The 25,101-nt window shown below is 52.7% G+C and overlaps 9 protein-coding genes across 9 annotated transcripts; 4 read left to right on the forward strand and 5 right to left on the reverse strand.

Moving 5' to 3' along the window:
- Window positions 1–101: 101 nt before the first annotated feature.
- CC77DRAFT_1007571 (hypothetical protein) lies at window positions 102–452 on the forward strand (the record flags this gene model as incomplete). The annotated part of the gene is made up of 1 exon (XM_018523490.1): window positions 102–452. The coding sequence occupies one exon, from the start codon at window positions 102–104 to the stop codon at window positions 450–452; it is 351 nt and encodes a 116-aa protein (XP_018387512.1).
- Window positions 453–1,182: 730 nt separating this feature from the next.
- On the reverse strand, window positions 1,183–2,789 carry CC77DRAFT_932470 (MFS general substrate transporter; the record flags this gene model as incomplete). The annotated part of the gene is made up of 4 exons (XM_018534262.1): window positions 1,183–1,524; window positions 1,582–2,090; window positions 2,159–2,411; window positions 2,472–2,789. 4 exons carry the CDS (start codon window positions 2,787–2,789, stop codon window positions 1,183–1,185), a joined length of 1,422 nt encoding a protein of 473 aa, XP_018387513.1.
- A 1,236-nt stretch (window positions 2,790–4,025) lies between these two features.
- On the reverse strand, window positions 4,026–5,260 carry CC77DRAFT_783158 (hypothetical protein). Its single transcript, XM_018533159.1, has 3 exons — window positions 4,915–5,260; window positions 4,246–4,860; window positions 4,026–4,193 (listed from the first exon to the last, which is right to left on the reverse strand). Exons 1-3 carry the CDS (start codon window positions 5,145–5,147, stop codon window positions 4,046–4,048), a joined length of 996 nt encoding a protein of 331 aa, XP_018387514.1. The 5' UTR covers window positions 5,148–5,260; the 3' UTR covers window positions 4,026–4,045.
- A 1,472-nt stretch (window positions 5,261–6,732) lies between these two features.
- Window positions 6,733–10,985, reverse strand: CC77DRAFT_932131 (cell wall biogenesis protein phosphatase Ssd1; the record flags this gene model as incomplete). The annotated part of the gene is made up of 4 exons (XM_018534247.1): window positions 6,733–6,772; window positions 6,824–9,088; window positions 9,141–10,841; window positions 10,882–10,985. 4 exons carry the CDS (start codon window positions 10,983–10,985, stop codon window positions 6,733–6,735), a joined length of 4,110 nt encoding a protein of 1,369 aa, XP_018387515.1.
- A 1,613-nt stretch (window positions 10,986–12,598) lies between these two features.
- On the forward strand, window positions 12,599–14,557 carry CC77DRAFT_1019098 (hypothetical protein). The gene has a single exon (XM_018524752.1). The coding sequence runs from the start codon at window positions 12,624–12,626 to the stop codon at window positions 14,331–14,333; it is 1,710 nt and encodes a 569-aa protein (XP_018387516.1). The 5' UTR covers window positions 12,599–12,623; the 3' UTR covers window positions 14,334–14,557.
- A 2,182-nt stretch (window positions 14,558–16,739) lies between these two features.
- CC77DRAFT_783585 (hypothetical protein) lies at window positions 16,740–17,879 on the forward strand. The gene has a single exon (XM_018533163.1). The coding sequence runs from the start codon at window positions 16,923–16,925 to the stop codon at window positions 17,568–17,570; it is 648 nt and encodes a 215-aa protein (XP_018387517.1). The 5' UTR covers window positions 16,740–16,922; the 3' UTR covers window positions 17,571–17,879.
- A 760-nt stretch (window positions 17,880–18,639) lies between these two features.
- On the reverse strand, window positions 18,640–21,560 carry CC77DRAFT_1019101 (hypothetical protein). Its single transcript, XM_018524753.1, has 3 exons — window positions 21,401–21,560; window positions 20,911–21,350; window positions 18,640–20,860 (listed from the first exon to the last, which is right to left on the reverse strand). Exons 1-3 carry the CDS (start codon window positions 21,497–21,499, stop codon window positions 18,805–18,807), a joined length of 2,595 nt encoding a protein of 864 aa, XP_018387518.1. The 5' UTR covers window positions 21,500–21,560; the 3' UTR covers window positions 18,640–18,804.
- A 226-nt stretch (window positions 21,561–21,786) lies between these two features.
- On the forward strand, window positions 21,787–23,472 carry CC77DRAFT_959939 (alpha/beta-hydrolase). Its single transcript, XM_018535590.1, has 2 exons — window positions 21,787–22,354; window positions 22,402–23,472. Exons 1-2 carry the CDS (start codon window positions 22,021–22,023, stop codon window positions 23,364–23,366), a joined length of 1,299 nt encoding a protein of 432 aa, XP_018387519.1. The 5' UTR covers window positions 21,787–22,020; the 3' UTR covers window positions 23,367–23,472.
- CC77DRAFT_1019104 (hypothetical protein) lies at window positions 23,437–24,628 on the reverse strand. The gene has a single exon (XM_018524754.1). It carries the CDS (start codon window positions 24,536–24,538, stop codon window positions 23,501–23,503), a length of 1,038 nt encoding a protein of 345 aa, XP_018387520.1. The 5' UTR covers window positions 24,539–24,628; the 3' UTR covers window positions 23,437–23,500.
- Window positions 24,629–25,101: the final 473 nt, after the last annotated feature.

Here is a 25,101-nt window from a genome sequence, read left to right on the forward strand (position 1 = left end):
TCTGCGACGTTCGCCACGCCACTACTCTTAAAGTTCACACCGTCACCTGTAGCTCTCCTCAACAACATAAAGTCTCCCAATTCGCTGGAACCGACCCCAGAATGTTCGTCGCACCATTCGCAGAGCTCAAAGCCCGAATCAATGGCCTGATCGTCAAGACTACTTCCATGTCCTCCTCATTATCTGAAACCTCTACATCCGCCAGAGATAATGCTCGTGACAAGCCGTCAACCCAACCGAGATATGCCATCAAGAAACCTTCCATGCGCCTGTTCCCTAAGACACAGGCTCCACTACCGACGGTCAACATTATGACAAAACACAGCCATACCTTCAACAGCTCAACAGCAACTGGACTGGACAAATTGGGACAGCTGCAGTTTGTAGAAGTATTGAAAAACTGGATCGTTGGTATGTGGTATCATCTATATATCGGAGCTCAGATCAGATGAAGAATACAGGATGGTGTCAATGGGAAGCAGATGAGCGGATGGCTAACATGGCATCGATGGACAGAAGTTGCGCCTTTCATCGCCACTACGAATTCCGACAAGAGCTCGTCTTACAAAGTCGTCTTCACTGCGAAAAGATCGAGTACGGAGAATACATCGGCCATTGCCTCAGTGGCTGCAACTTCTTTGTACATATCGAAACTTTTTGCTATCAGGCCAAATCTATGGGACAGTGATTGGACGCTTGTAGAGCAGAGCAGCAGAACCGATACCTTGATTGATGCAGTAGAAGATTTATGGGAGAGGGTCATGCATAGAGCGGATAGTTTAGCTGGTGAGTCTTGGTGTATCATGGTGAAAAGAGTCTGAGAGGTCATGTACTAACGATATCAATTTATTAGATGGAACGAAAGTCGGTGCGATGGTCGGTAAGAGGATGAGCGGAAACGAGAGGACAATGGCTAGGAAGAGTGCGGAGTGGTAGTCATGATCAGATGCAAGAGAATGGATACGTTGGGGATGGTAATAATTGTTCATAGTAGATGTGATCTGCGAAACAAGGCTTTTTGGCATATAAGTTACTTCCTTGCGATGGCGTATATGCTGAAGTATGAGATTATGTGTATATAGATTCAACGCATTCACGTAGCATACATACAATTAGCTCCTATCTACAATATCTATCTCTTGCTCAATATCTTCGACATCAATCTGACGTTCTTCCGACATCTTACTCCTCCTTCTTATGTATCCTTGGCAACCCGAGCCACAACACCAAAATTACGCCCAATAGCGCCAGAATAATCGGCTGCAGAACCTGTACACCATGCGCCTGCGCGATAGCTCCAACCGCAAAGGGGAAGATGGCAGCTCCACTCCCACCAAAAGCTGCCGCAAAACCAATCGCACCCACATGTAGATGGCGTGGTAGAAGCTTCGTAGCGGCGACAACGACAGCAGGGAATAATGGACCGAGGAAGAACCCTTGGAAGCTTACTGCAACGGCCGAGACGTAGAATTGGGGGACGAGCCAGAAGATAAGTTCGAGGGCCATTGTGATGGGTAGGTAGATCTGGTGCTTTGGATTAATATGAAGAAGAAACAACATAGGTGTGAAGAAGGAACTTACGGTAATAGCCAACTTTTCCCCTATCCTTGGCGTCACAAAGCCCAGCACAATCCTTCCCACAGTAATCCCCATCCAGAACCCAGTCGCTACCATTCCACTCGCAAAGTCCTCACCATCACGCACTTCGAGCATGAATTTGACTATCCAGCCACCAAGCGCAACTTCAATACCCACGTATCCGAGTAAGAAGAGTGCACAGAGCCATGTGACGCGTGCATGCGGGAGACGGAGGAGTGCCTCCTTCATCCGATTGTCTTTCGTACCACTGGTTCTTGGGTTGGCTGCACGGAATTTGTCACCGGTCTCGCGCCAGAAAGCTGCTGTCGAGGTCGCTAATTCGATGACTGCCATGGCAATCATGACATAGTAGAACGTGTACCAGGGCAGTCTGCTCCCTTTTGTGATCATGGTTGTTGCTATCAAGGGAGAAAGCACTGCACCTACACCGTAAAAGGCGTGTAGGAAACCCAGCACTTCGTTCGGATTCGCCATGTTACCCATCCAGGCATCTATTTAAAGTCAGTCAACCGTTTTCCTCTTACAACCTGTGGAGACAGGAAATGAGACAGATACTCACTCCATGCAGCATCAGCAAGACCATTACCAAAGCCAGCCAGCATGAAAATGACGACGAGCACCGGGTATGGAGGATGCACCGCGATAACCACATACGCGATTAGATGACACGTCGGTGCTATGACCGCAACACCTCTCTGGCCAAACTTGAGATGAATGGTGTTGTTCAACAATGCGGAAGCCGTGTAGCCGACAAGTGGAGATAAAAACACTAGCGATATGACGACGAAAGTGAGGCTATAGTACTCTTGCAACTTGAGTCGTTGTCAGCATGCACTCTCCACGCCCTCCTCTCAAAAGTACGACAAACTTACATAAGGTATCAAAGCTCCATACGCTGCATCATTGCTCCCCATAACGACGAAACTCCAGAACGCCGCCGAGGTCTTGAAGAAATTCGATCGAGGGTGGTTCCATTGCTCCAACTTGGCTGCTGATTGGGTCGTTGGGGACGGTAAATTTTCTATCGGGTCGCTTTCTTGGGCGCCTTTGGTATCTGAAAGTCGCAAGCCGCCCGTGTTACTCGAAGTGGCGATTTGGGCATTTTGAGGTTTAGAGATGTAATTTGAGACGTCTTGGAGTTCAATGGGCTGCTCGAGACAGGTCGATGAGGTGCCGTTCTGGAACGCCATTGTTGGGTTCTTGGGACGGTGGGAAGGGTTGACAGCCTGGTTGCCGCTTAGGACTTTTGAGGTGCGAGTGGTTGACGAAGGAAGCCTGAAGGCCGAGCTGGGAGGGAGGAGAGGTCTATGATAAGTAAGTCCAACGCTAGTGGACAGTATGAAAGTTTTGACGCGATTGGCGTAATACGAAGGTGAACCGTTCACACAGAGGCTATGACGTTTTACTCCTGCACGCTCAACAACCCTTCAACCAACAGCCGCGTGATGCGCAATAAAAACCACCCCTATAGGTCCCTTCAATCCTCCAGTGCTCGAGCTTAGGCTCATTGCCTCGCAAGGTTTACTCAAAGGAGCGGAACACTGCGAGAACACTGCATCCAGACATTTCCTAGCCTACACCGACGTTCTGTTAGCACTAGAAGAAGCATGCTCAAGGCGGGGAAGCGAAGGGTCTCCATATTATGTACGCAGCCAATCAGCACAAGGCAACCCTGAACTCGCAGTTCGCAAAAGGAAACGACCGGGAAATCTTCGGCAATGTGACTTTTCCGCCAGTAAACCGCCGCTAGCGAGATGCTGTATACGCTGTAGATATCATACTTGTGATTCTCGAAAGGCTAGCGATGGAAGACCTGAACAAATTTCGTTACGTCGCAAGTCTGCGTTCAACATACGTGTTCGAAGTTACTCATAGTGTGGCACCCTTTACACACGGAGCGCCACCATCCGACTGATCTCGCACCAAACCTAAAGTGTCGAAAAAATGCGAAGATGAAACCCATCTCGTTGGAGCCCCCAACACAGTCACAAGTCACTCTAGTCAAGTCACTCTACGTCGCAAGCTGCATGTCACTTGTATCACAAAGCCAATGTTTAGTCAACGCTTTGAAAATCGTTAATCGTTTTCATGTTCATGCTATACCTGCTATTATTACCTGAGCTGATTCGCGGAACCACGCTCGCCCGTCTCCTCCATGCTCGTACCACTCGTACCATGCTTAGGGTATCTCTCCCAACGTTTTACACAACAAGCCGTCTGAAAGGAAAAAAGAAACACGAAAGGAAAAAAATCGTTCTTGAGATCAACGCTTGTATTTCAACGACTGTGGGGAAAGGTAAATCGTCCATATACACATACTCGCTTTCTACAGTCGCGCATTTTGCTCCTGTGACGCTCTGCTCGCTCGCCCTGGTTGTTCAGCCCTTGTCTTTGGTGAAAAATTGAAATGGAAGACAATGTGAAATCGTCATGCTGGTGAAGGCATCTATGAGGGCTGGATAACGGAGGGACCGGCAAGGACCTCGGCGTCGGCAACGGACTCGCTCTTGGTGATCATCATGTAGACTTCACCCTGGAGGCCCTGGGGAACCATGCAGTTGCCGTCGGCGATCTTGGTAAACTGGTTGCCGCCACTGGAATATGTTAGAAGGTAAATCTCATAAGGGGGGTTGTGGTGTGACTTACGGTCCGACGAAAGCGCAGAAAGAGGCACCGGCTGGCTGAGCGGGGTCGGCAAGCTTCAGGTTCTGACCAACGGTAGCCTTTTCGGGGTTCTGAAGAGCGATGGCAGGGAAGGCTTGGATGTTGAGGTTGGATCCTTCGGGGCAGGACTTGATGAATTGAGCGGCCAGGGTGAAGACAGCGCGGGGCTGGAGAGCAGTGTCGAAAGCGGCAGGGACTGGCTCGGCGCCAGATGCGATACGGATGAATGCCTGGTGACGGGCCTCGACAGTGACGATGGAACCGGCAGCCGAGAGGATGTCGGAAGAGTTGACAAGGGGAGCGGCACCGAGGTAGGCAGAGACACCGACAGCCTCAAGAACACGGGCGGTCTTGACCATGGAGTCAGCGCTGGCAAGGGCGGCGTCGAAGTTGTATTGGCAAGGCTCGACGGGCTTTGCACCTGCTCCTGCGATGGCGGACTGCAGAGTAGTGACGTGAGTGGCCTCAGTCTGTCCAACACCCATCAAAGACTTGACCTGACCTTCACTCAGACCGAGAGCCATGAAGTCTGACATGGAAAACTTGGCGAAACCCTGCTTGTAGTATTCCGATTCGAGATGCTCGGCAGTCAAAGCGCTGTTTCCATTGTCAGACCCTGATTACTATGTTGAGGGAATTGGTACTACTCACAAGTTGAGGATGTCAACATCGCTCAATGTTGCTGCTGCCGCCGGTGCAGCAGCAGCAGGAGAGGCGGCCTCTCCTGCGGTTTCGGTAATGGCTGCCGCCGCGGGGGTAGCAGACGACATGACCATTGAGCTCGACTTGGAAGCCGACTCTTGACGGGCGTAGTTTGCGGGAGCGGCAGCCACGAGAGGCGCCAGGGCAACTAGGCCCTTGAGGATGGTTGATACGCTAGGCATGTTGAGTGGATTAGGTTTGTTGAATTGTTTTTTTGAGTAGACAAGTTCGTAAAGAAGGACCTCCAGCAAAGACTCGCTTTGAATTCGATTATTAAAAATTGTCTAAAGTCCAACCAGGGACTGAGAAGGTAAACCGTAAGGAATGTGGTTGATTATTAGGTAGGAAGGTAGAAGAGGCTCGCCGATGATCCAACTGAAAACGAGTATGGAAACAAGGTGGGCGGCCAATGGACCTTATACAAGCAGCTACGACTCCTAGGAGGTATCTGAGACGCCATAGTAAAATTCGGAGGACGGATGTTGAGCATGTGGCGGACAACTGGATCCCGCCGACGCACTGGCTTCCATACTGGATCCGTGACCCTACAAGCTTCAAAGCTTGGCAAATCGACCCATTGATCGTCCAGGAACTGCTCGCTAGTAGTGTTGCAACCGCTGAGCGCGTCCGGCATGTAGCGATGGGGCTCGTGGTGCAGGCGTGTGATGTAGCAGGTCCGGGGCCCTGCGACGCGAAACGGGAGTCATGAAACCCTACAAGTGCCAACGCGTGCGCGGAGACAGCAGAGCCGCCCTAGAGACAACCCGGGTACAGCGATAGTGCATGGCGATTAATGGCGGTATTCAGACTTTCCGTCCGGAACAGTGAAGTGGCTCACCACTTGAGGCTTGAAGCAGTCGTCTCCCTCATGTCGCTGGTGGGGTGTGTTTCCAGCAGTGACGACCTTGCGAAACGTTTCAACACCAAGTTTTAGACAGTATGCTGTAGCATAGTCATAGATATAAGGTCTCCCATAAGAATGTCGTGGGAGCGCTTACGCTCTGTGCCGAGAGAACTATAGATGGGTCGAGAGGTTAAGAGGGATGGATTAAGAGGTGGCTGAGGCACCCAAAACATCTTCACGTTGCCAAGCCTCATGGAGAACCACTGCTATTTCGGCAACGGTTCAGGCCTCAAGGCTCCCGTTCGCTACGATAAACACATGCAGGTACACAGACCGCCTCCTACAAGGGGTGGGAAGTCGCAGATCCGCTGGTGAAGATTCGGATTGCACCAGCCTGCGGCATCAGCCCAATGCCGTATGGCGGCAGCTTGTCACGGTCGGCCATGCGTGCAAACAAGGGCCGGGAGGCGGTCATCAAGGACCATGTTTCCATCGCAAACAGCCAATCCTCGTCAATGGATGAGTTTCTGATGTAGTAATCAAGATGTCAGTGATGCCTGACGCGGCTCATCTGGTCGCCTTGTGCGGCTTTCGAGCCGCCTTGCCCAGGCTTGAACGAGAATTGCGGAGTAGGTGTCAATGCGGACGGGTGTCAAAAGCAATCATAATGGACTTCGCCTGGCATGAGGCGCTCTTGTGGGGGGTCAACACATTACTGTACTACGAAAACTACTGTGTATAAGAGCTGCAACCATATATCGCGACTGTCGATACATTCGCCGCATGCACATGAACAATACACAGATTACCAATCGTCTCTTCCTGCACAACCTAGTATGTATCCTCCATTCAATTTTCTATACCAAGTCGACAGAAGCTACCGAAATGCTGGATGCCAATTCGGACCAAGCGAGACGATTCTTTTACAAAGCGTAGGGGTTGAGGGATCGGATGGTCAAGCAACTGCAAGATAGGTCAGTAGAGTTCAGAATCAAGTGAACAACTTTAACTTACGGAGGGCTCTTGGTCAGATCCGTCTTAAGGATAACTGGAACACGCGTCATCTCCCGCACATCCTGGATGTAGTCGCCATTCTGCTCGCGCAGGGTGAACCAGCTAAGGTACTTCTCCTTGTTGGTCAACTTGGTCTCCGCAGCATCACCAGCACTCTGTGCAATCTTCGAGTCTGAGTTGACACGGTGAGGAGCGCCGGCAAGATCACGGCGGGTGGGCGATGGAGGCATGCTCTGAGTCGGACGGTCGGAGTTGAGGGAAACACCGGCCATGTTCGAGTTCAGGTCGTTGGAGTCGGAGTCGTCGTCATCATCGTCGAACAACGCAGCCTCCTCGTTGGTCGACATGGCTCCAGTGTCAATCTGCCTGCGCTGAGCCTCTTCCTGCTCCCTCGCACGCTGCTTAGCAGCCTCGGCATCACGCGCTGCAGCCGCCGCATTGGCAGACCTGAGCGAGCCATGCTTTGGCCTCTCGTCTTCGGGGATGTAGTTGGACGATGGAACACCCTTCTCCCAGTAGAGCTCAAGGAGACGCTTGTTCTTGTCGAATTCAGCCTTCTTGAGGGGAAGCTGATCGCAGTGGACGCGCTTCTCGAAGCCCCACTCGGGGATAAGAACATCGAATGCGGACTCGTACACGCAAAGGACGATACCTTCGGCGATGAGATCACCGCCCCTCTCCTGCCTGACCTTGTCCATCTTGCGGCAAGCCTCGATATGAACGCTCTGCTCCTGGGCAGCATGAGCAGAGTCTTTCTTGGTGTTGCACATCTCTGCAGTCTTGGCAAGAGCCTCAATGTCTTCAGTGAACTCGATGGCACCGTTGGATAGGACAGCCTCCAGCTGGCGGTGCACGATGATGTCGGCATAGCGGCGAGATGGGTTGGTGAAGTGGGTGTAGAGGGGAAGGTTCAGAGCGTAGTGAGGGTATTGGTCCTCAGGCAGCCTGCCAGCAACGAAGTACTTGGCACGAGGCATTGACTTGATGACAAGTGTCTCCATACCCTTCCGGATGTCATCATCCTCAACCTCGAACAAGCTGTTCTGCAGAGTGCCACTGCTCTCAGTGTTGATGTCGTAGCCGATGGCACCCATGCGTTCTGCGATTGTAGTCAAGCGGCGGGGGTTAGGCGATGGTTGACGGCGCAGAAGAGCCTTCTCGGGCAGGCCAGTGGCAAGCTTCTTCGCAACAAAGGCGTTGGCGAGGTGACTGAGCTCCTCAATGCACTCGTGGGCAGGGGAAGAGTCGAAGATGTTCTGCTCGACAGGAACGTTCTCGTCGTCCAGCTGGTACATGAGACGCAGAGCCTTTACGTCGCTAGAGCGGTCGCCAAAGCGAGCCTGGCGGAACTTTTGAGAGATGTGATGCAGCATCTTGATGTCCTTAGCACGGGCTGCCGAGACCGCACCGTCGTTACCGTTGATAACGGTGTCGACCTCGTCGTACGACAGCTTTCCAGAGCTCTTGATCACAGCCTTGCCGACCCAGGTCTCATCATCTGAGATTTTACCAGAGTTGGGATCAACCTTGAAGACAACACTAACCGTGTAGCGGTCCTCGCCAGGGTTGAGGCAGCAAATGTCGTTCGACAGTCGGGGAGGAAGCATGTTTACTGTGCGGTTCATGAGGTAGACCGCAGTTCCACGCTTCTTGGCCTCGCGGTCAACAAGCGAGTTGGCCTTGATAAAGTGGGCAACATCAGCAACGTGAATACCGATCTCAACACGGCCGTCGTCAAGGTACTTGAAGTGGATAGCATCGTCAAGCTCCTTGCTGCCGTTGGGGTCGATGGTGAAGGTCTCCTCGTTTCGGAAGTCGCGACGGCTCTCGAGCGCCTCTTCGCCGTCGTTGGCAACAGACCAATCCTCGAAGCCTACGTTCTTGATAACGGCATCAGAGAAGTCATCTGGACCAAAGTTGTTATCGCGCAGAAGTGCATCGGTTTCCACCTTAAGGTCGCCCATGACTCCGAGTTGCTCGACAAGAGTACCGAAAGGATGCAGAGAGGTGATGGGCCATCGCTTGATGCATGCTACGAAGATGCGGTCGGCGTAGTCTTGGTGCTTCTCGACGAAGTCGCGAGGAGCCTGCTCGGTGGGAATGGCAATCAATGGCACACGCTTGTCTGTTGGCTTGAACCAGACAATCTTGGGCTTGTTCTGAGTCTCTGGCTGGGAGCGGCCAGAGTTGCCCTCGCGAGCTTGACGCTCAGCCTCCTGCTTCTCCTTAGTGGCTTGGCTGCTAGGACGCAGGAGTCCAAGGGATCTGTAGCAACAATTAGTAAAGCACTTCAAGTGATGATGATGTAGTTACGTACCCTGAGAACATCTGTCCAGCAACACGTTCGATGACAGCAACAATGTGACCAGCGTATAGAGGCTTGAGCTCATCGTTGATCTCCTCCTCTTCCATTAGGAGCAAGCTTTGGCCTTCAACCTCAACATCGTCGTTCTTCTTCTGTGTGGGCCGCTGGCGGAGACTGCCACGTCGGCGGATGCCACCCTCAGAGCCGGTCTCAGGTTGAGTGGTGGCATCGTTAACGGCAATACTACCGCCGCGAGGGTCTGCGTTGTCCTTGCGCTTCTTCTTCTCTTCCTTTTCACGCTTCTGCCCCCAGACTTCGTCAACATCCAGAAGTTCGACAGCGACTAGATCTCCTTCGAGAGCTCGGTTCCTGTCTTTGCTACCACAGATGAAGATGTCAGCATCCAGATCGGTAGTTGTCACATAAGCATCACTGCGGTTCTTCTTGTTAACGCGGAGGATTCCGGCAACGAGTTGGCCGTCGCCAAGAAGAGCGGGCAAGGTGGCCTGCGGGAGGTAAGGAGTGAATAGCGTCTTGCGCTGCTGTTGCTGTTGTTGCTGCATGCCCATCTGCGGTGCATGTTGGCTGCCTCCAAGACCGCCACCCTGCATCTGGGCAGCTTGGAGTGCCTGTAAATGAGCGATCTGCATGGGGTTTAGCGGTTGGCCGAACATCTGCTGTTGCAGAAGAAGCTGTGCCTGAGGAGAGTTGATCTGCATCTGAGGCTGACCGCCGTATTGGAAGTTACCGAGAGAGCCAACGGACTGGTTGACCGATCCACGAGTGCGGTGACCAGGCTGGAAAGGAGCGGCATTGGCGGTCTGGTTCATGTTGAAGTTGCCCATGTTCTGGGACTGGTTGTCCTGAGTAGGCTGTTGCTGGGTGTTGTTCTGGGGCTGCCTCCAGTTGCCCTCGAAGTTGCGAGACTGGCTCCTGCCATGGCCCTGGCTGCCACGGCGCTGGAAGTCAGCCTGCTGACCATTGTTCTGGTTGGTGGGGTTCTCGCTGGTAGCGGGGAAGGAGAAGGAAGGTCCACCACGGCCGGCACTTCCACCGCCACGTCCAACAGCCATGCTCTGGCTACGGCCGTGACCACCTCGTCCACCACGGGCAGAAGGGGCGTCATTGGAAGCGCTGTTTCCACTGGGGCTAGCGTCCCGGTTGGAGCTGCCCTCGGTCGAGCCGGGAATGGGGAACTGGAAGCCTGAAGTCTTTCTTTTAGATTCGGCTTGTTCAGCTGCCTTCTTCGCGTCGGCAAGAGCCAACGAGTGACGGCGGGTGTGTCCGGAGCCACCGGCGCTGCCACCACCTCGGCCACGAGGGTTGACATTTTCCCTACCCTGACCACCCTGTTGTGCACCAAATTCACCGAAGCCAGAGGCACCGGAGGAAGGAGCGGGCGGCGGGCCCATACCGACTTGGGGAAGAGCAGACTGGTTGCGGCGGTGGGCGGGGTTGGGCTGGGACGGTGCGCCCATGGGGACAGCGAGATGCTGCTGTTGTTGCATTGGCTGCATCTGCTGGGGGAACTGGTAGTTGTTGACTTGGGGCGAGACATTGGGCATCTGGCCTGGCATCTGGAAGTTGCCGAGCTGCTGCTGCGGCTGGATCATGCCCATGTTGACATATTGCTGGTGCGTCGCGGCAATCTGTTGCTGCTGTTGCTGGAGGACCTCGATCTGCTGTGCAATGGCGAGCTGCTCCACTGTAGGGCTATTAGCAGATGCCCACGTTTAGTGTGAGCCATGTCCACGTACTCATCAGCGGCGTCAGTTCTGACGGACTGCGGCGATGCGCAATGTGCAGACGACGACCGGCGGGGCCCATGGGGCCCTGCTGGCCTTGTTGCTGATCCATAGTGGATAATGTAGTGTGGATGGTTTAATGCCCGCTTGCAGTGTATGTGCTGTCGGAGAAGAGACGGTCGGACACGAATTGGTCAAAAGGTAGAGTTATCTGGACGATTGGATTAGCATCTGCAGTTCAGGCGGTGTTTGCAGCGAGCGAGGAGAGCGAGCGAGGAGATGCAGAGGGTGAGAGTGAAGCAAGTGAAAGACGGGGGACAGCTGCAGGGTCGGCACCGACATGCTCCAGAGAGCTAGCTAGTGGGGAAGAACTCACGTTGGGTAAGCGTGCGGATTAGGCAGTGCTCGGGGAGGAAGAGGATATGTTCTTATACGATGATCCAGACGAAGATTGTCGGGCTGCTCTGCAAGTCAGAAGCGGGTGGATGTCGTGTGCAGACAGATGTCAAGTTGGCCTAGGAGGAGTGATAAGGAGGGTAGACCAGATCAAGGAGCGCGGTTTCCCTGGAACGGGCTGTTGTGGGCAGTACAACCAAAATGCGGGCGGAGAGAGTGCTTCGAAGGAGGGAGCGATCGAGGAGGGTGGGCAGGAGGGATGCAGGAAGAGAGGACAGGCAAGAGGGCCGTCAGCGTGATGCAGGTGGTGATGGCTATGGCGGGACTTGGCCAGATGGACACTTCGGGCAACGATCGCCTGTTGTTCCGCAAACGAGCGAGCCTGGGAGAGGTCTAAGCACCGGTACGTCACTCACGAAGCCAGATGTAGCTTCCCGCGCCGAGCAAATGGCAGTAACAAATTAAAGATAGAGACAAGGAAGCGCCGGGCCGTGGGGGACTGAGGCGCTGCAGGCGACGACGCTCTATATATACCGCCAGCAGCTGTCCTGATGCGCGTCTCAGCGGGCCCCAGGTGAAGCATCACGTTTGGGTCTGCACGTTTCAACGCACCCTTAACCGGCGGCCGTTTCTAAATCACGACAACAAGCTGCAGTGCCTCGGGAGCGCGGCGCAAGGGCTCTCGGTTCATGACAGTGGCATGCAGCTACGCGTCTGGAGATTATATTGATCCACCGCGTTGGGCCAGGAAGCTTGTCATGTCCAACATGCAGCAGTAGCCAGCAACAATACGATAGCGAGTAGTAGATGTACTCGACCCTCGCAATGCCATCGCTGAAACCCCAAGGCGTGAATTTCACATCTTTCCCCAGCTGTCACATTCTGTCAGTGAAACGGACATGTTGGGGGGCACAAGAGCACCAGAGCACCAGGGTGTGCACGCAGCGCCGTCGCAGCTTGGCGGCAGTCCCACCAAACTCGGGCACAGACGAATCCTGTGAACTTTATGAAAGGCGCAACACGGTGCGTTTGCCCAAGACGCGACTCAGGCGTCCTTGAAGCTCCAGTCTCATCTTACTCTCCCGACGGGTGACAGTGACGGGTGCAATTACGTCAGCGTGCAATGGGTGCTGCGTGCCTCGACAAAGAAACCATCGGCCGATTGTTCAGATGTCGATTCCCCAGGTACGCTAGCACTGCAGCGCGGTGAAAGCTGCTGCAGGGATGAGCGACGTCACGTGAGTCGGAGCTTGCGTTAGTCTCCGACTAGACTAGATCTCTTTGAAGGTCGCGTTCTCACCAACCACCTTTTCAACAAAAGCTCCCCAACCGCAACCACGACCCCGGCGCCAGAATGCCCGCCAGATCGGGCACGTCATCCTCGAGCATGCATACTGCAACTTCCTTCAGCTCCAGTTTCGCCGACGCCTCCCCGTCACGCCAATCGCCGAACCGCAGAAGCATACACCGCTCTCAGCGCGAGTCCCTTGTCCGCGACCCCTATGACAGCCCGAGCAAGCAACTAGCCCTCGAGTTCAACCTCCGCCTCAGCATATCAGACCGAGAGTTTAACGAGAAGCTCGACAAAGCCGCCGAGGAACGAGCCAAGCACCATGCACAACAACTTGCCTGGGCTGCCGAGGAACACGAGCGCGTGTTTAGGAGCGCGAAGCTCGAGATTGAGCGCATAGCCTTGGAAGAAGAGCAGGCGCGTCTACGCCATGAAGAAAGCCAAAAGAGGGAGATTGAGCGCTTGAAGCAGGAGAAGGCCCGCGAGCAAGCCGAGGCTCAGCGAAGGGCCTTGGAAGCCAAACAACGCGAGGAAGAAGCCGCCCGTCAAGAAGCAGCAGACAGGAAGAGAATTGAAGAGGCTAATGCCCGAATCAAAGCTCAGCAGGACCAACAAGCCGCAGCTGAGAGGCAGAAGAAAGAAAAGGAGGACGCTGACCGGAAGGCTGCCGAGGCTGCGGCCACTGCGGCTGCTGCACAGAAGGCTCAACAGCAAGCACCACCACCAACACAACAGCAGCAGCCCGCTGCACAACCTACACCCGCCGTCGCACCCACACAGGTGGCAGCAGCACCGAAGCCATCCACGAACGCACAAGCACCCACCAATAACGCCGAACAGATTCACGCCAAGTACCTCGAACTCCATCAGCGCATGAAGGCCTTCCGCAATGCTTTCTGGGAGGAACACAAGAAACCGACTTCGCCCTTGAAGGGCCCGGTTGGCGACGCTCGGCGCGCTCTCCGTACTCGACTTGGTCAGATCAACGTGGAGCGAAAGGATAGCGCCGCCGCCATCAAGCGCCTTCGAACCGAATGCTTCGACATCGCTCTACAAACTCCAGGTCCTATGATTGACATCCGACCATACATCGTTTCACACCAAATCCCCCAGCTAGCCAACGACAACGAAGCTGCTTACCCGGCGTTCCTTCTCTACGTTTGGATCTGTTTTGAGAAGTTCCTGGTAAAGCAGTTTGAGAAGGAGGCTGCCAACACTGACGGACGCATCATCCAAGAGATTGGCTTGATTGCAGCCAGTTTGTTCGGTGACCAGAAGTACCAGTGGCAGGGTCTTCCCCTTATTGACATTGCACTGGCTAAGCTCCACAAGGCGTGCCCCCCACTGTTTGGCATCCGAGGTACTATGGGCACCAAGGAAGGTCGGCTGCGCCTAGGCTGGCAGGAGGACTCAACTCCGGAGTCGTACTCACAGCGCATGCGCGGCATTGGAGCGGGCTTTGCTTCAATGTCTCTTCGCTCATTCGCCGCCAAGGCGCCTGCGATTGCCATCTCGGAATACTGGCGCGCCATCTCCTCGATATGCAACACACCCACCGAGCAACTTTGGCCTGGACACTTTGCCATTCTCAGCGGCCTGATCCGCGACTACCACAAGAAATTTATCCAGTTCTACGGCGTACCTGCGCGTGGCGTACTTCGTCGCGCTATCATTGACCTTCCGGCTCGTGCACCGGAGCGCTGTAAGGACGCTGCCAGTACTATTGCCGTGTACCGCGAGACCTGGAAGAGGGAGAATTTCTCTTTGGATTAAAAAAAATGTGAATGAAGATGGGTGGAATGGCATTGGGTCCCTCAGGAATCTGTTTCCTTGTTTCTCAAAATCTTGTGTCAATCTTGCATGGAACGGCGCTTATGATCATCAGTACGACCCATGGTCGTTTCCTTTTCTCGTGTTGCTTTGATAGATGAAGCCGAATTACTTGCGTAAGGCCATAGTGTCACTTGCGATAGTAGAATATTATTGCTTTCACGCACTGAACCATAAGAGTGACATGCTGTGAGCTTGTTTGAACATGCAGGAGACGAGGTATAAAGGTAGACACACCAAAGTTGTCAAGCACATACGAGAAGTAGTTCAGGGTATCTCTGGGAAGAACATCCGTTCAGAGGACTGCAACCTAAATGGACAATTGAACCCGCCATTGAGCACGTCAAAACTCTTATACAGCACGAGTTAAGGATCGAGGATCCGGAGCTATGCATTGTCAAATACCTAGCACAAAGCGCCTTTCAAGACCATGAGTGAGGTCACTACTATCGAGTACATTCGCCATCACACCGACATTCCAGGACCTGAAGTCATTCGTCACCAGGCTACTGATGCTAACAAGCTCGAATTTGAGGGGATGATGTCACGCGTGCCTGGTCGCAAGCTACGTGATCAATGGAGCAGCACTAGCTGACTGAAAAAGGAACTGCTGGTGCGTAAGATAGTTTCCTATCATGTGCAGTTGTTCCGAAAACGATTCAAGCGAATAGGTAGTCTGTACTCTACAGAGAAACTCGGGAGTTGTCCACCTCCGAGTACGAAAAGACACAGCTCTGGCAGTTCTTCCTGACAGAGATGCGACGTGCCATCCTAAACGGATCAAGGTCCACAGTTTCAATCAAGTGAAAGTTGGCTTTGGACAAGTTGTACAGCAGTTTGATTGTGGTCGCTCCAGTGAACAAATTGATCGATGGATACCTAGGTAGAGAACGTGAAAAGATAACAGAAATTCACCCATCCTACAAGAGGTCGTTCGCAACAGGTAAACTGCAATTGACAACTATAGTGGTGAGGGGCCTTTGGAGTACTGATTTCATGAAGTATCGACATGCCCGATGTTTACGATAAGACGGGTAGATCAAGCCTTTAAGAATACGTGAGTTGGCTTAATGCCGTCCCATTCTCTTTGAGGGTGGTACTCATGCGTGCCGGCAACGAAGTCAGCCTTGGGTCAATCCAGGTTTTCCACATACTCTTCATGAACAGTCTCGTGCAGAAAAACAGGCGAGATTTGGCCGTAAAGGCGTGACATCTAGAAGTGATCCCAAAATAGCACATAGCACCTAAGCGAGACGCTAGTTGGGGGCCAACATCGTCCCGCTGTTAGGCCAGCAGTGGCCAGCCGTCCTCAACACCACTCTCGTTGGTTGGTGGTGAGCTTTCACTCACCAGCCAACACACGCATAAGATTAGGATCTTGCTCCACTACGCCGCATGGTCGCCGCAGAGGCGCCGCAATACTTTATGATGGCGTCCAGTAACCAGCACCTGCCATCCGATATCTTTACAACAACGCACCGCAGCGGAAGCTAGCACTTCGCATCATGGCTTTCCTTTACCACGACCAGTTCGCCTATTCTCACCCCACAATTTGCCCCAAGTCGCCGTCCAATCCTACTTGAGCTTGGCTCAGGCAGACACGTAGAGAATTGTAAGGCGCTCAGCCTTGTGTCGATTCGTGACTGTAGCTGCTCATTTCTTTTAGCGCAGGTGGCTGTGCTTGCCTAAATTCCGAAACGTTGATCCTACAGCACGATCCTTTGGCACATCACCGTGTCTTCACAGTTTCTCGTGCTAGGCTGGTGATTTCAAGTTGATACTGTGTAGTGGAGAGTTGGAGAGGGGAGCCGTCCGCGAGAGCAGCCACCCAATGTCTGCTGTTCCACGAGCTGAACGTATAGCTTCAGCTGCGTGACGAAAAGGGCACCACTGTCCAGATGTGGCTCACACGCGGTAGAGAACTCTTCTCGACTGAAATGGCAACGAATGGGCTCCGATATGCATGCCTGGCACCATCTTCTACGAGCCTGTGCCACCACCGTGTGCTACACAGCTCTTTCCTACTTCTCCGTTAGACGCGGTAGTCCAAGCTTTGACAACAGTTTTCTACGCTCGCAACTCGTCAGGCGTCTCTTTTTTTGCCAAGCTGACAGGGGCGCAGTGACTCTCTCCGAGTTGTTGGCCTATTTCCCCACAACGTGTTGAGGCTGAGCATCTCTTTCCACTTACGAGCCGCATATTGGGCGCCTTCTCACCGATCCAGTGCCATGGATGCAGGTTCAGAACATGTCCATGCGTAGTAGGTTTCATTTTACGCAGACATATGTCTGCCTGGTCCCCGGTATCAGTTCACAGTACAGAAGGGATTCCTTAATCAAGTCCATATCAACACTCTTGTAACGTTAGAGCAACACATTGCTGAGGCGTAGCAACTGTCTTATCCTTGTCACACCGCCACTCAACCTCCTATCACCAGCATTACAAGTACCTGGATAGCTTCATCTACAATCTGAAGTCTCACCAACCGAATCTATATCAGAGACCCTCTGGCTTACACCAATATACATCATCATGGCTCCTATACCGGTGGACAACAATCTCGTCGCAGAGACAGACCAGAACCCAAAGCCTGATTCAGGATATTGGACGAAAGCCAACATCGCCCTCACCGCCGTCTTCGCTCTTATCTTCCTAGCCATCTGCCTTGCATCACTTGTCTTTTGGCTCCACCGAAGGAACGAAAAGAAGAAGCTCGACAACCGCAAATCAGATACAGCAGGGCTCTTGGCGAACGAGGACAAGACAAGCATGTTCAGTCGTGTCCGAGCGAGCAGCGTTACACTATACGTCGACTCGGAAACAGAAGCGCGCAACAAGAGGTCAAGCACAGAGACTATGAACCTCGTACCGCTACAAGTCACGCCAGCGGAGGAGGTCAGAGACCCGATCGGTGACAACACGGAGAGCTCTGGTACGGGTGTAAGTTCTGTTAGCCGACAAAGCAACGCAACCCTCAGTACTATGGTGCTCAGCCCGATGCTGAGTCCCGTGCTGAGTCCGACATCATCGAGTGGCGATGGGGGCGATTTGGGTGTACGTCCATCAGGACGCGCACGCAGCACAAGCACGGCAAGCCAACGGGCACGGTACTACGAGTCGACGCCTACAAATATCGCGATGCCGCCAATTCCGAAGATCGTTCACACATTGTCAGATTAGAGACATAGTTGGTTATGAGCAAAAGCTATCAGGCTATGGGTTTCAGACGAGCTGATGGTTCCGCTTTTTTCTTCTTCTTTTTATTTGAATTCCAGTTTCTCACCATCCCGTGATACTTCTTATAAGCATCACTATATACCCCATTCGCGCTCCTGCAATTGTCATACCGCGCAGTCGAGCTTACAACAACCTTGGTCTCAACTCTTGCGAAAAGCCAATATACTTCAATTAGACAAGTTCAAAGATCCCGCCCCTTTGCCCAGTCCATTGTCCACTTCCGTACTATGCAAGACTTCTAAGCAGCAGTCGATTCGCTGAGTGTGATGGGTCTGGCTTACACTGCTTCCGCCCCCAGACTTTTTTCCCAGCTGCCTGGTATCCGCTGAATGTGTTGGCTCCTCGGCTCACTCGGAGTGAGCACTAGCGATGTGCATCGATCTCCAGCCCCAATAGAAGCTTACGGTCTCAATTATCGAACGAGACGCATGAGATTCAATGACATCACACGCGATGGGCCTATGCTGGTTGTAACATTAAGTTGTTGCTGTTAGTTGCGTTCTGGAGCACTAAAGCTCTGGTCGTGAAAGTGGAAAACAGCGAATAATTTCTGCGTCTACAATGAACCATCCTTCTTCCGATTTGCATTCCAAGCTGACGCAAATCCAACCACTCTCGATCGCCCTCTCTTCACATGAAGCAAAGGCAGCAGCTATCTTCCAGGTAAGATCCCACCACTCGCTCCACAACCTAAACGCAGAATCGCGGTCCGGTTCGCCAAGGATCACTGTGGCACAGAGACCTCTTGCATGGCCCGACCGTGCCGTACGCACGACTACAATCTCGGTTTATGTAGGATCGCCACAAGGGATGTGTTGACTATAACGAGAATGTATGACATGAAGCAAGAAGAGGATGCGCAGCCACATATTAGATCACAGTGGCGAAGAAGATCGGGAAGCTGAGATGCGTGTATGTAACAAACGAATGAACATGGGGCCTCTGTAATATTGAGGGTCACAGAAGCCAATGTACATGCTACCGTCCTCATCCTATCGCTAACAATGCCATGCGAAACAATGCGCAAACTCGCTCAAAAGTTTATCAGACAAATGCTCCTTATATCAAGATCACTCAAAGCGACGTCTGTACGCAGTGGTGAAACTCCGATCTCAGTACCTGAACGCCTGTCGCTCTGACCCGTCATCAGCCGTAAGAGATACCAAACATGCAACTACTATTTCTTCCCAGCATTAACAACCTCCTCACTCAGTTCCCACTCCGGATCCCAATGGACATACTGCGCCATCGCTACAGAAAGCAGCCACTCCGTCTTGACAATACGGGGAACCATGTTCTCCCTCTTAGCCAATTCACGGAACTTGGTCCAGTTGGTAAACTCCTTCTTATCTGCGTCGGAAATAAGATATAGTACGTCTCCTTCATCTTCGACTTGGTTCTGGCTAACTTCATCGGAGGCGTTTAGTTTGCGCTTTGATGCGGATACCGTAGTAGGGCGACCCTTCCATAGCACACACTTGCCGCCATTGACTTCCACAATGTCTTTGTATGTTTCGAAGCCGCCGCCAACCTTCTCTGTACAGAATATGGTCCAGTCCTTGAGTAGGCGGTGTTTATTCTGCTTGGCTCGCTCGAGTGCTTCGGATAGTCGGAAGTTGTTGGCCTCTTCAAAGTCTCTAGCTTGGAGGAGGTGTTTCTCTGCCGGTGGAAGCTTGTTGTTCTTGAGGGCGAAGTCGAGGTAAGTGGTTGACACGAGGGTAGGCGCGCAGGCTAGTGCTGCGATGAACTTCTTCGTCCGAACGGGTTGTGGCGCGCAAACCATATCCACCTTCTTGAAGTCATCTGTGATGAAGAGGCCGAGCTCTCGAAGGCGCGCTTTATCTTTTGATTCCTTTTCAGGATTGTTGGCCCATCGTTCATCTTTTGAGATAAGCATACGGAACTTGATGGGCGCAAGCTTGTCCTTCTTTGCTCGTTTGTTCTTTGCTGGAACCTCTGTAGCTTCGTCTTCGGTCTCTTCGTCATCGTCGACTTCATCGATAGAACGCTTGCTTGAGACTGAATCACGGCCGCCCTTCGGTTGCTTCGTCCCTTCGTCAACCTGGTCTTCTGTGCGTCTGCGTCCGCCATGTATGACGCCGCCTTTGCGCTTCATCTCCTTTTCGAATTGTGCAATATCTGGTGCGGCATTGTGCAGTTTTGACAATGCGCGGTCTTTTGCTCCTCGACTCCCTGGTGTCTGGTTCTCCTTTCCATCAGTATGTCGCGGTGGCAATGGCGTTTGCGCATTGCTTCCTGACTTCGCACGCTTGGCCTTCTCAGCCACAGGTGGGCTACGGGGTGCTGGAGGTTCGCTTGCCCTGGGCGCTACACTCGAAGCTGGGACGGCGTTAGTCTGCGGTGCTGCCTTGACGGCTTTGGCTGGTTTTGCTTGTTTTGAGTAGAAGATCTTTTCGGTAGCCTCGCGATCGATCTCAGTCTGTCCCAAGACTTCTCCCAGGTTGGTCCGATCTGGGAAGTACGTATAGCGACTCTCAGTTAGAGGCATCTCTCTGCATTTGGCATAGCTTTCTTCTAGCCACAAGTGATTGACAATGTTCACGCCCCACTCTGTCGCAGCCTCGCACTTTTCGCTGTTCTTGTGCGCAGCGACAAGATGTGTGTTGTCCTGCTTGAATGTCTTGGTGAACTCAGCACCTGTAGCTTTGATCAAATTCTCCAGGTACACCCGCGCTTCACCAGTGTAACTTGATATGCTGATCTTGTAGTTCTCGAATCCGGGGATGCCTTGTCGTGGCCGTGGGTAATGCATCATACGCTGCATAGGATTCGTCCAGATTCCGTGCGTAATAAGATAATACAACCACCCCAGATTGCCCACGTCTTTCTGTGCTTGTGAAGCCTTGATATAGTCGGAGCCTTCTCGGTAGTTGCAAACATACATGTCTGCTTCATCGACCTTTGAGGTCACACTGCCGCCTCCAGCCTTGATCATGCCGGTGATGATACCCTTGAGTCGGCTGCTTATGTTCAAATCGTCGCCGAGCTTTACACTCTTTCCGTCAAAAGCCTTGATTGCACGGGGTGCTTCTAGGTGAGCAGGTGGTGGCACGGGGTCGTGGTGAGGATCTGGTGTGGTTGCATCTCGAATCTGCTGGCTCACTCGTGTTGGAGGAATCGAGCCTGGTTCCGCATCGGCGAGAATCTCGGGGTTGGGGAGCGTGTAAGGTCGCTCTGATATACGGCGGCCAACTCTGAGGCAGTCATCGAACCTGCGAGTGTTAGATGGAGTCAAGTACCACGCGCTCGACCCCGAACTTACCAGTGTGGTAGCACAATGGACAGCTGCAGCCGCTTACTGATGGCGAGCTGGCATCGCGGCTCACTCACATCGAGTGCAATGAGATGTGTCACAAACTTGGAGAGGCTTGGTGCGATTTGCCCACCCAGTGCCAGTACACCGCCCTCAATCGCTTCCTTGTCTCCGCTCGGTATGTCCCCGCAACATATGACCACATCGTTCATGATGAATGCAGGATCGGGACTGTATGTTCGCGGGTTCTTGGCTTTGTTGGACTGGAGCGACGCGCCTATCCATGTTGGCTTGACGACATGTATCATGAGATCGAGGGCGCGGTAGTAGTCGGGGAAGTCGGCTGTCTCGGAGACAATGTAGCTGATTTCCTCTAGGTTCTCTATACGGCCTTTGGGTGCGCTGAAGGGTACGACGGTTCCGTGAGCAGATTTGATATCGTCTTCGATCTGTTTGACTCGTTAGTACCACTTCTCGATTGACCAAACGCGTCGCGTACCTGGCGCATTCGTTCTTCTGAGAGACCATTGGGAATGAGGGTGAAGGTGAGCTCCTCGAACAGACCCTGTGAGCCCTCTAGCATGGTAGTGTCTTCCATGGTCGCGGTCGGGGATGTTGTGCTGTATGGTGTAGAGATTTGGTGGCCGCCAACACTGATCTCGAAGGCGCGATGCGACGTGGGTCAACGCGAACTTTGGAAGGCACGAACGCGTCAAAGTCCACGTGACACCCCACCAAAACACTCCGACGCTGATTTCGTCATAACGTCGCAGCTCAGGCCCGACTACTCTCTTTCTGATGTACGATATGTGCCATGAGAGACGCGTAACTTGGCCTCGCTACACAAAGCATATCTAAAGCGCATCCGTACCGCAGTCGTTTGTCTGTATGTGGGGAGAAGAGAAGCCGTGGTGGACCTCGGCATTCTTCCCCAGATTACGCCGGCTACTGATCACGACACACCCGTAAGCATAGACATCTCCTTGCTATCTAGGCGTATCATCCTCTCATCTCAACTTTCTGCACACAACAGGTACCGTGACTTAAACGTGCTCGTCACTCGCATTGTCTTCTCGACTCTACACGTTTAGCCTGATTGCATCTACGCGCGACAAGAACATGTCTTCGAAGCACTTTCGCATAAAGGAGCATAAAGTAGAGGCATCGCACATCCGTGGCTGGCCGCGCTCCACAGCTACGAAGCAGGAAGAAGTCCTTCATCTAGCCGTCAAGCAGTACACACCCCTCAGCAACACCAGCCCCAAACCCGGAGACATTACTATCATCGCAGCGCATGCAAATGGATTTCCAAAAGAACTCTATGAACCACTATGGGATGAGCTCCTAAAGAAGAGCCAGCAACATGGCTTCGGCATCAGAGGTATATGGATAGCCGATGTTGTGCATCAAGGCTGGAGCAGCGTTTTGAACGAAGATAAGTTAGGCAACGACCGTACGTACATCTTTTCAAGTACAAGGTTACACACTGACATTCCATAGCGGCCTGGCTTGACCACAGCAGAGATCTCCTGCACATGGTGAATCTTTTCCGCGATGAAATGCCTCGCCCCATAATCGGTGTTGGCCATAGCATGGGTGGTTGCCAACTTGCCAATCTCGCCCTCTTGCATCCCCGTCTCTTCGAAACCCTGATCCTCGTCGACCCTGTCATCCAAGGCCAGGTTTCACTGAACGGCAATGTTGGGCCAGCTGCTGCATCATCAAGACGACGTGAGCTCTGGCCATCACGAGAAGAAGCCGCGAAGAGTTTCAGCAAGAGCAAGTTTTACCAGGCGTGGGACCCGCGGGTGTTAGACCTATGGGTGCAGTATGGATTAAGAGATGTACCAACAAAATTGTTCCCTGATGCAAAGAAGCCCGAGGTCACCCTGACCACCACGAAGCATCAGGAGGTCATGACATTCCTACGACCGAACTTGGCTGCCAGACCTGGGGATAAAGAACCTTCCTCTGCAGAGTTCACATTGACCAATCCGAAGCTTAACAGGAGGACGCATGCAGACATGACACCCACCGCCAACCTTCAGTCACCGTTTTACCGAGGCGAATCCACCATTGTCTTCAACCAACTACCCTCAATCCGGCCATCGGTATTCTACATCTTTGGCGAACTTTCATTCCTGACTGACGACAAAGCCATTGAGGATAAGATGCGCTTGACCGGCTCTGGTGTAAATGGTAGCGGCGGACGCGCAGAAGGACGGGTAGCAAATGTCATGGTGAAAGGTGCAGGGCATCTGATACCCATGGAGAAAGTAGAAGAGAGTGCGGATCATATCAGCAAGTGGGTCAGTCAAGAGATGAAGAGATACTGGGATTGGGAACGCCTAACGGAGGAGGAATGGGAAGGAAAGCAAGGAGTAGAGAGAACAGTGTTGCCTGAGCGCTTTGTGCAAGAGTTGGATAGGTTGTTCAAGCCAAAGGAGAGGAAGTCGAAGCTCTGAAACCCAATCCATCGGAGATACGATAGAGTCCCAGGATACTCTCGGGGGCGTTCCGTTCGAACCATAGACACATTGATATCATAATTGAATACCGACTGCATGCCACTAATGTACTTGCCTTAGCCCCTATGTCTTCAGTCCTGCTTGGTCTCTCCCCTCTCTGGATAGTATCCTCCTGCAAATTCCAGACTCGCGCCCTCCCATTTCTCTGTCTTGACCTCCTTCCACGCACTCCACGGCCACCACCCTTCCTTCTCCCAAATTTTCGCTTCGATCGTCGCAATAAAACTTTCCTTGCAGAAGTTTGCCCGATGGCCATCTGGAAATGGGCTCGCTAGGCCGAACCAGCCCGGCTCCTTTGGCGCTTGGGCTTTGAGCTCCAGTTTGTGAAAGTAGTTCGATACAGATATAGAGAAAGAGCGTGTATCCCAGTCGTTTGTGGCGCTCATGAAGGGGCTAACAAGGTTCAGGTAAGACACCGAGAAGGGTGGTACGAAATCGAGGTTGAGAGATGGGGATCGATAACCAAGCATATACGCAGTATTGTACATGATCTTGCCGCCAGCCAGACAAATACCGCGTTTCTGATCGTTGTCCCAGGCTTGCACCCACATATGTGCATCGGGAAAACTGTTGGCCCAGTTCTTCTCTTGATGGATCGTAGCGCGGCTTTTCCTATCTTGAGTTGGGAAATCCTCGCCAAGAGCGGGTATATCGAGGGTGAACGTAGCCGGAGAGCAAAGAGAATGTACGTGCCAATGTAGCGGAAATGGGAGGTTGATCATCCATCCTTCTGGCGTGCTCTTGTCCTCTCTCCACGCGGTGTACTCCTCACATTGTGCTTCAAGCTTCCAACTCCCGTCCTCGCCCTCCAGCTTGTAGCTTGTGCGTCCGTCACCCTCGGTCCTCATGAATCCTATGCCTGGTACCCGGAGCTCGAACGCTTTGCTCTTCTCATCAGTTGTCACGCGCTCAATGTTATCAACAAAATGTTCGCGCTGGAATATTGGGTGACCAGAGGAAGGGTAGTAGGTAAATGAAACCATGTGCGGGCGTGAGGACGCATCAGGCACGGAGCATATGATAAGAGCAATATGCGCGCCAGATGCGAGGTCGAATTTGGAGTAGTAGCCTTCGAATTGCGATGATGGGTGAGGGGCATAGTGCTCCATGGTTGTTTGCTGGTACGAGAAACAGAAAGATCTTACGAATGTTGTGTTGTGGGGGTTTGATGTTGGACGTGAGTCGCGATGTTGTTAGGTTGGTAACTCATGACGTAGGCAAATATTCGATTTGGCGACTTTGGATCTACCGCGTGGTACCAAACAGTTCATGTTGCGTAATGACGTTCAAAGGACCAAAAATCAAATGCTATTATGTAGCATATTGCCGTACAGGATGCCCCATATGTCAGCAATCAGACCCAGCGCCATTCGACTACGATGGTTGTGCAACCTCTCCCATCAGCGGAGGATGGCCACAATGCTACTATAGATTTGTTTTCAAGCGAACTAATTACTGACTTGCTTCACTAAATATAATTACAGATTACAGCTGGTTCTAGGGCTTCAGGGGCCTATACAATAGTCGCCTGGACCATGTATGGTCTCAGTCGTCGTACTACTTGCATGAGGTTTCCTGTCTGGGCTTCATGTACTACACAAGCAGAATGGTGGTTTCAAGCACGTCCACCGAACCTCTTGACCTGAGATGCGCATCGCAAATTTCATGGCTG

Source organism: Alternaria alternata, assembly GCF_001642055.1.
Source record: "Alternaria alternata strain SRC1lrK2f unplaced genomic scaffold CC77scaffold_7, whole genome shotgun sequence".
Lineage (NCBI taxonomy): Eukaryota > Fungi > Ascomycota > Dothideomycetes > Pleosporales > Pleosporaceae > Alternaria > Alternaria alternata.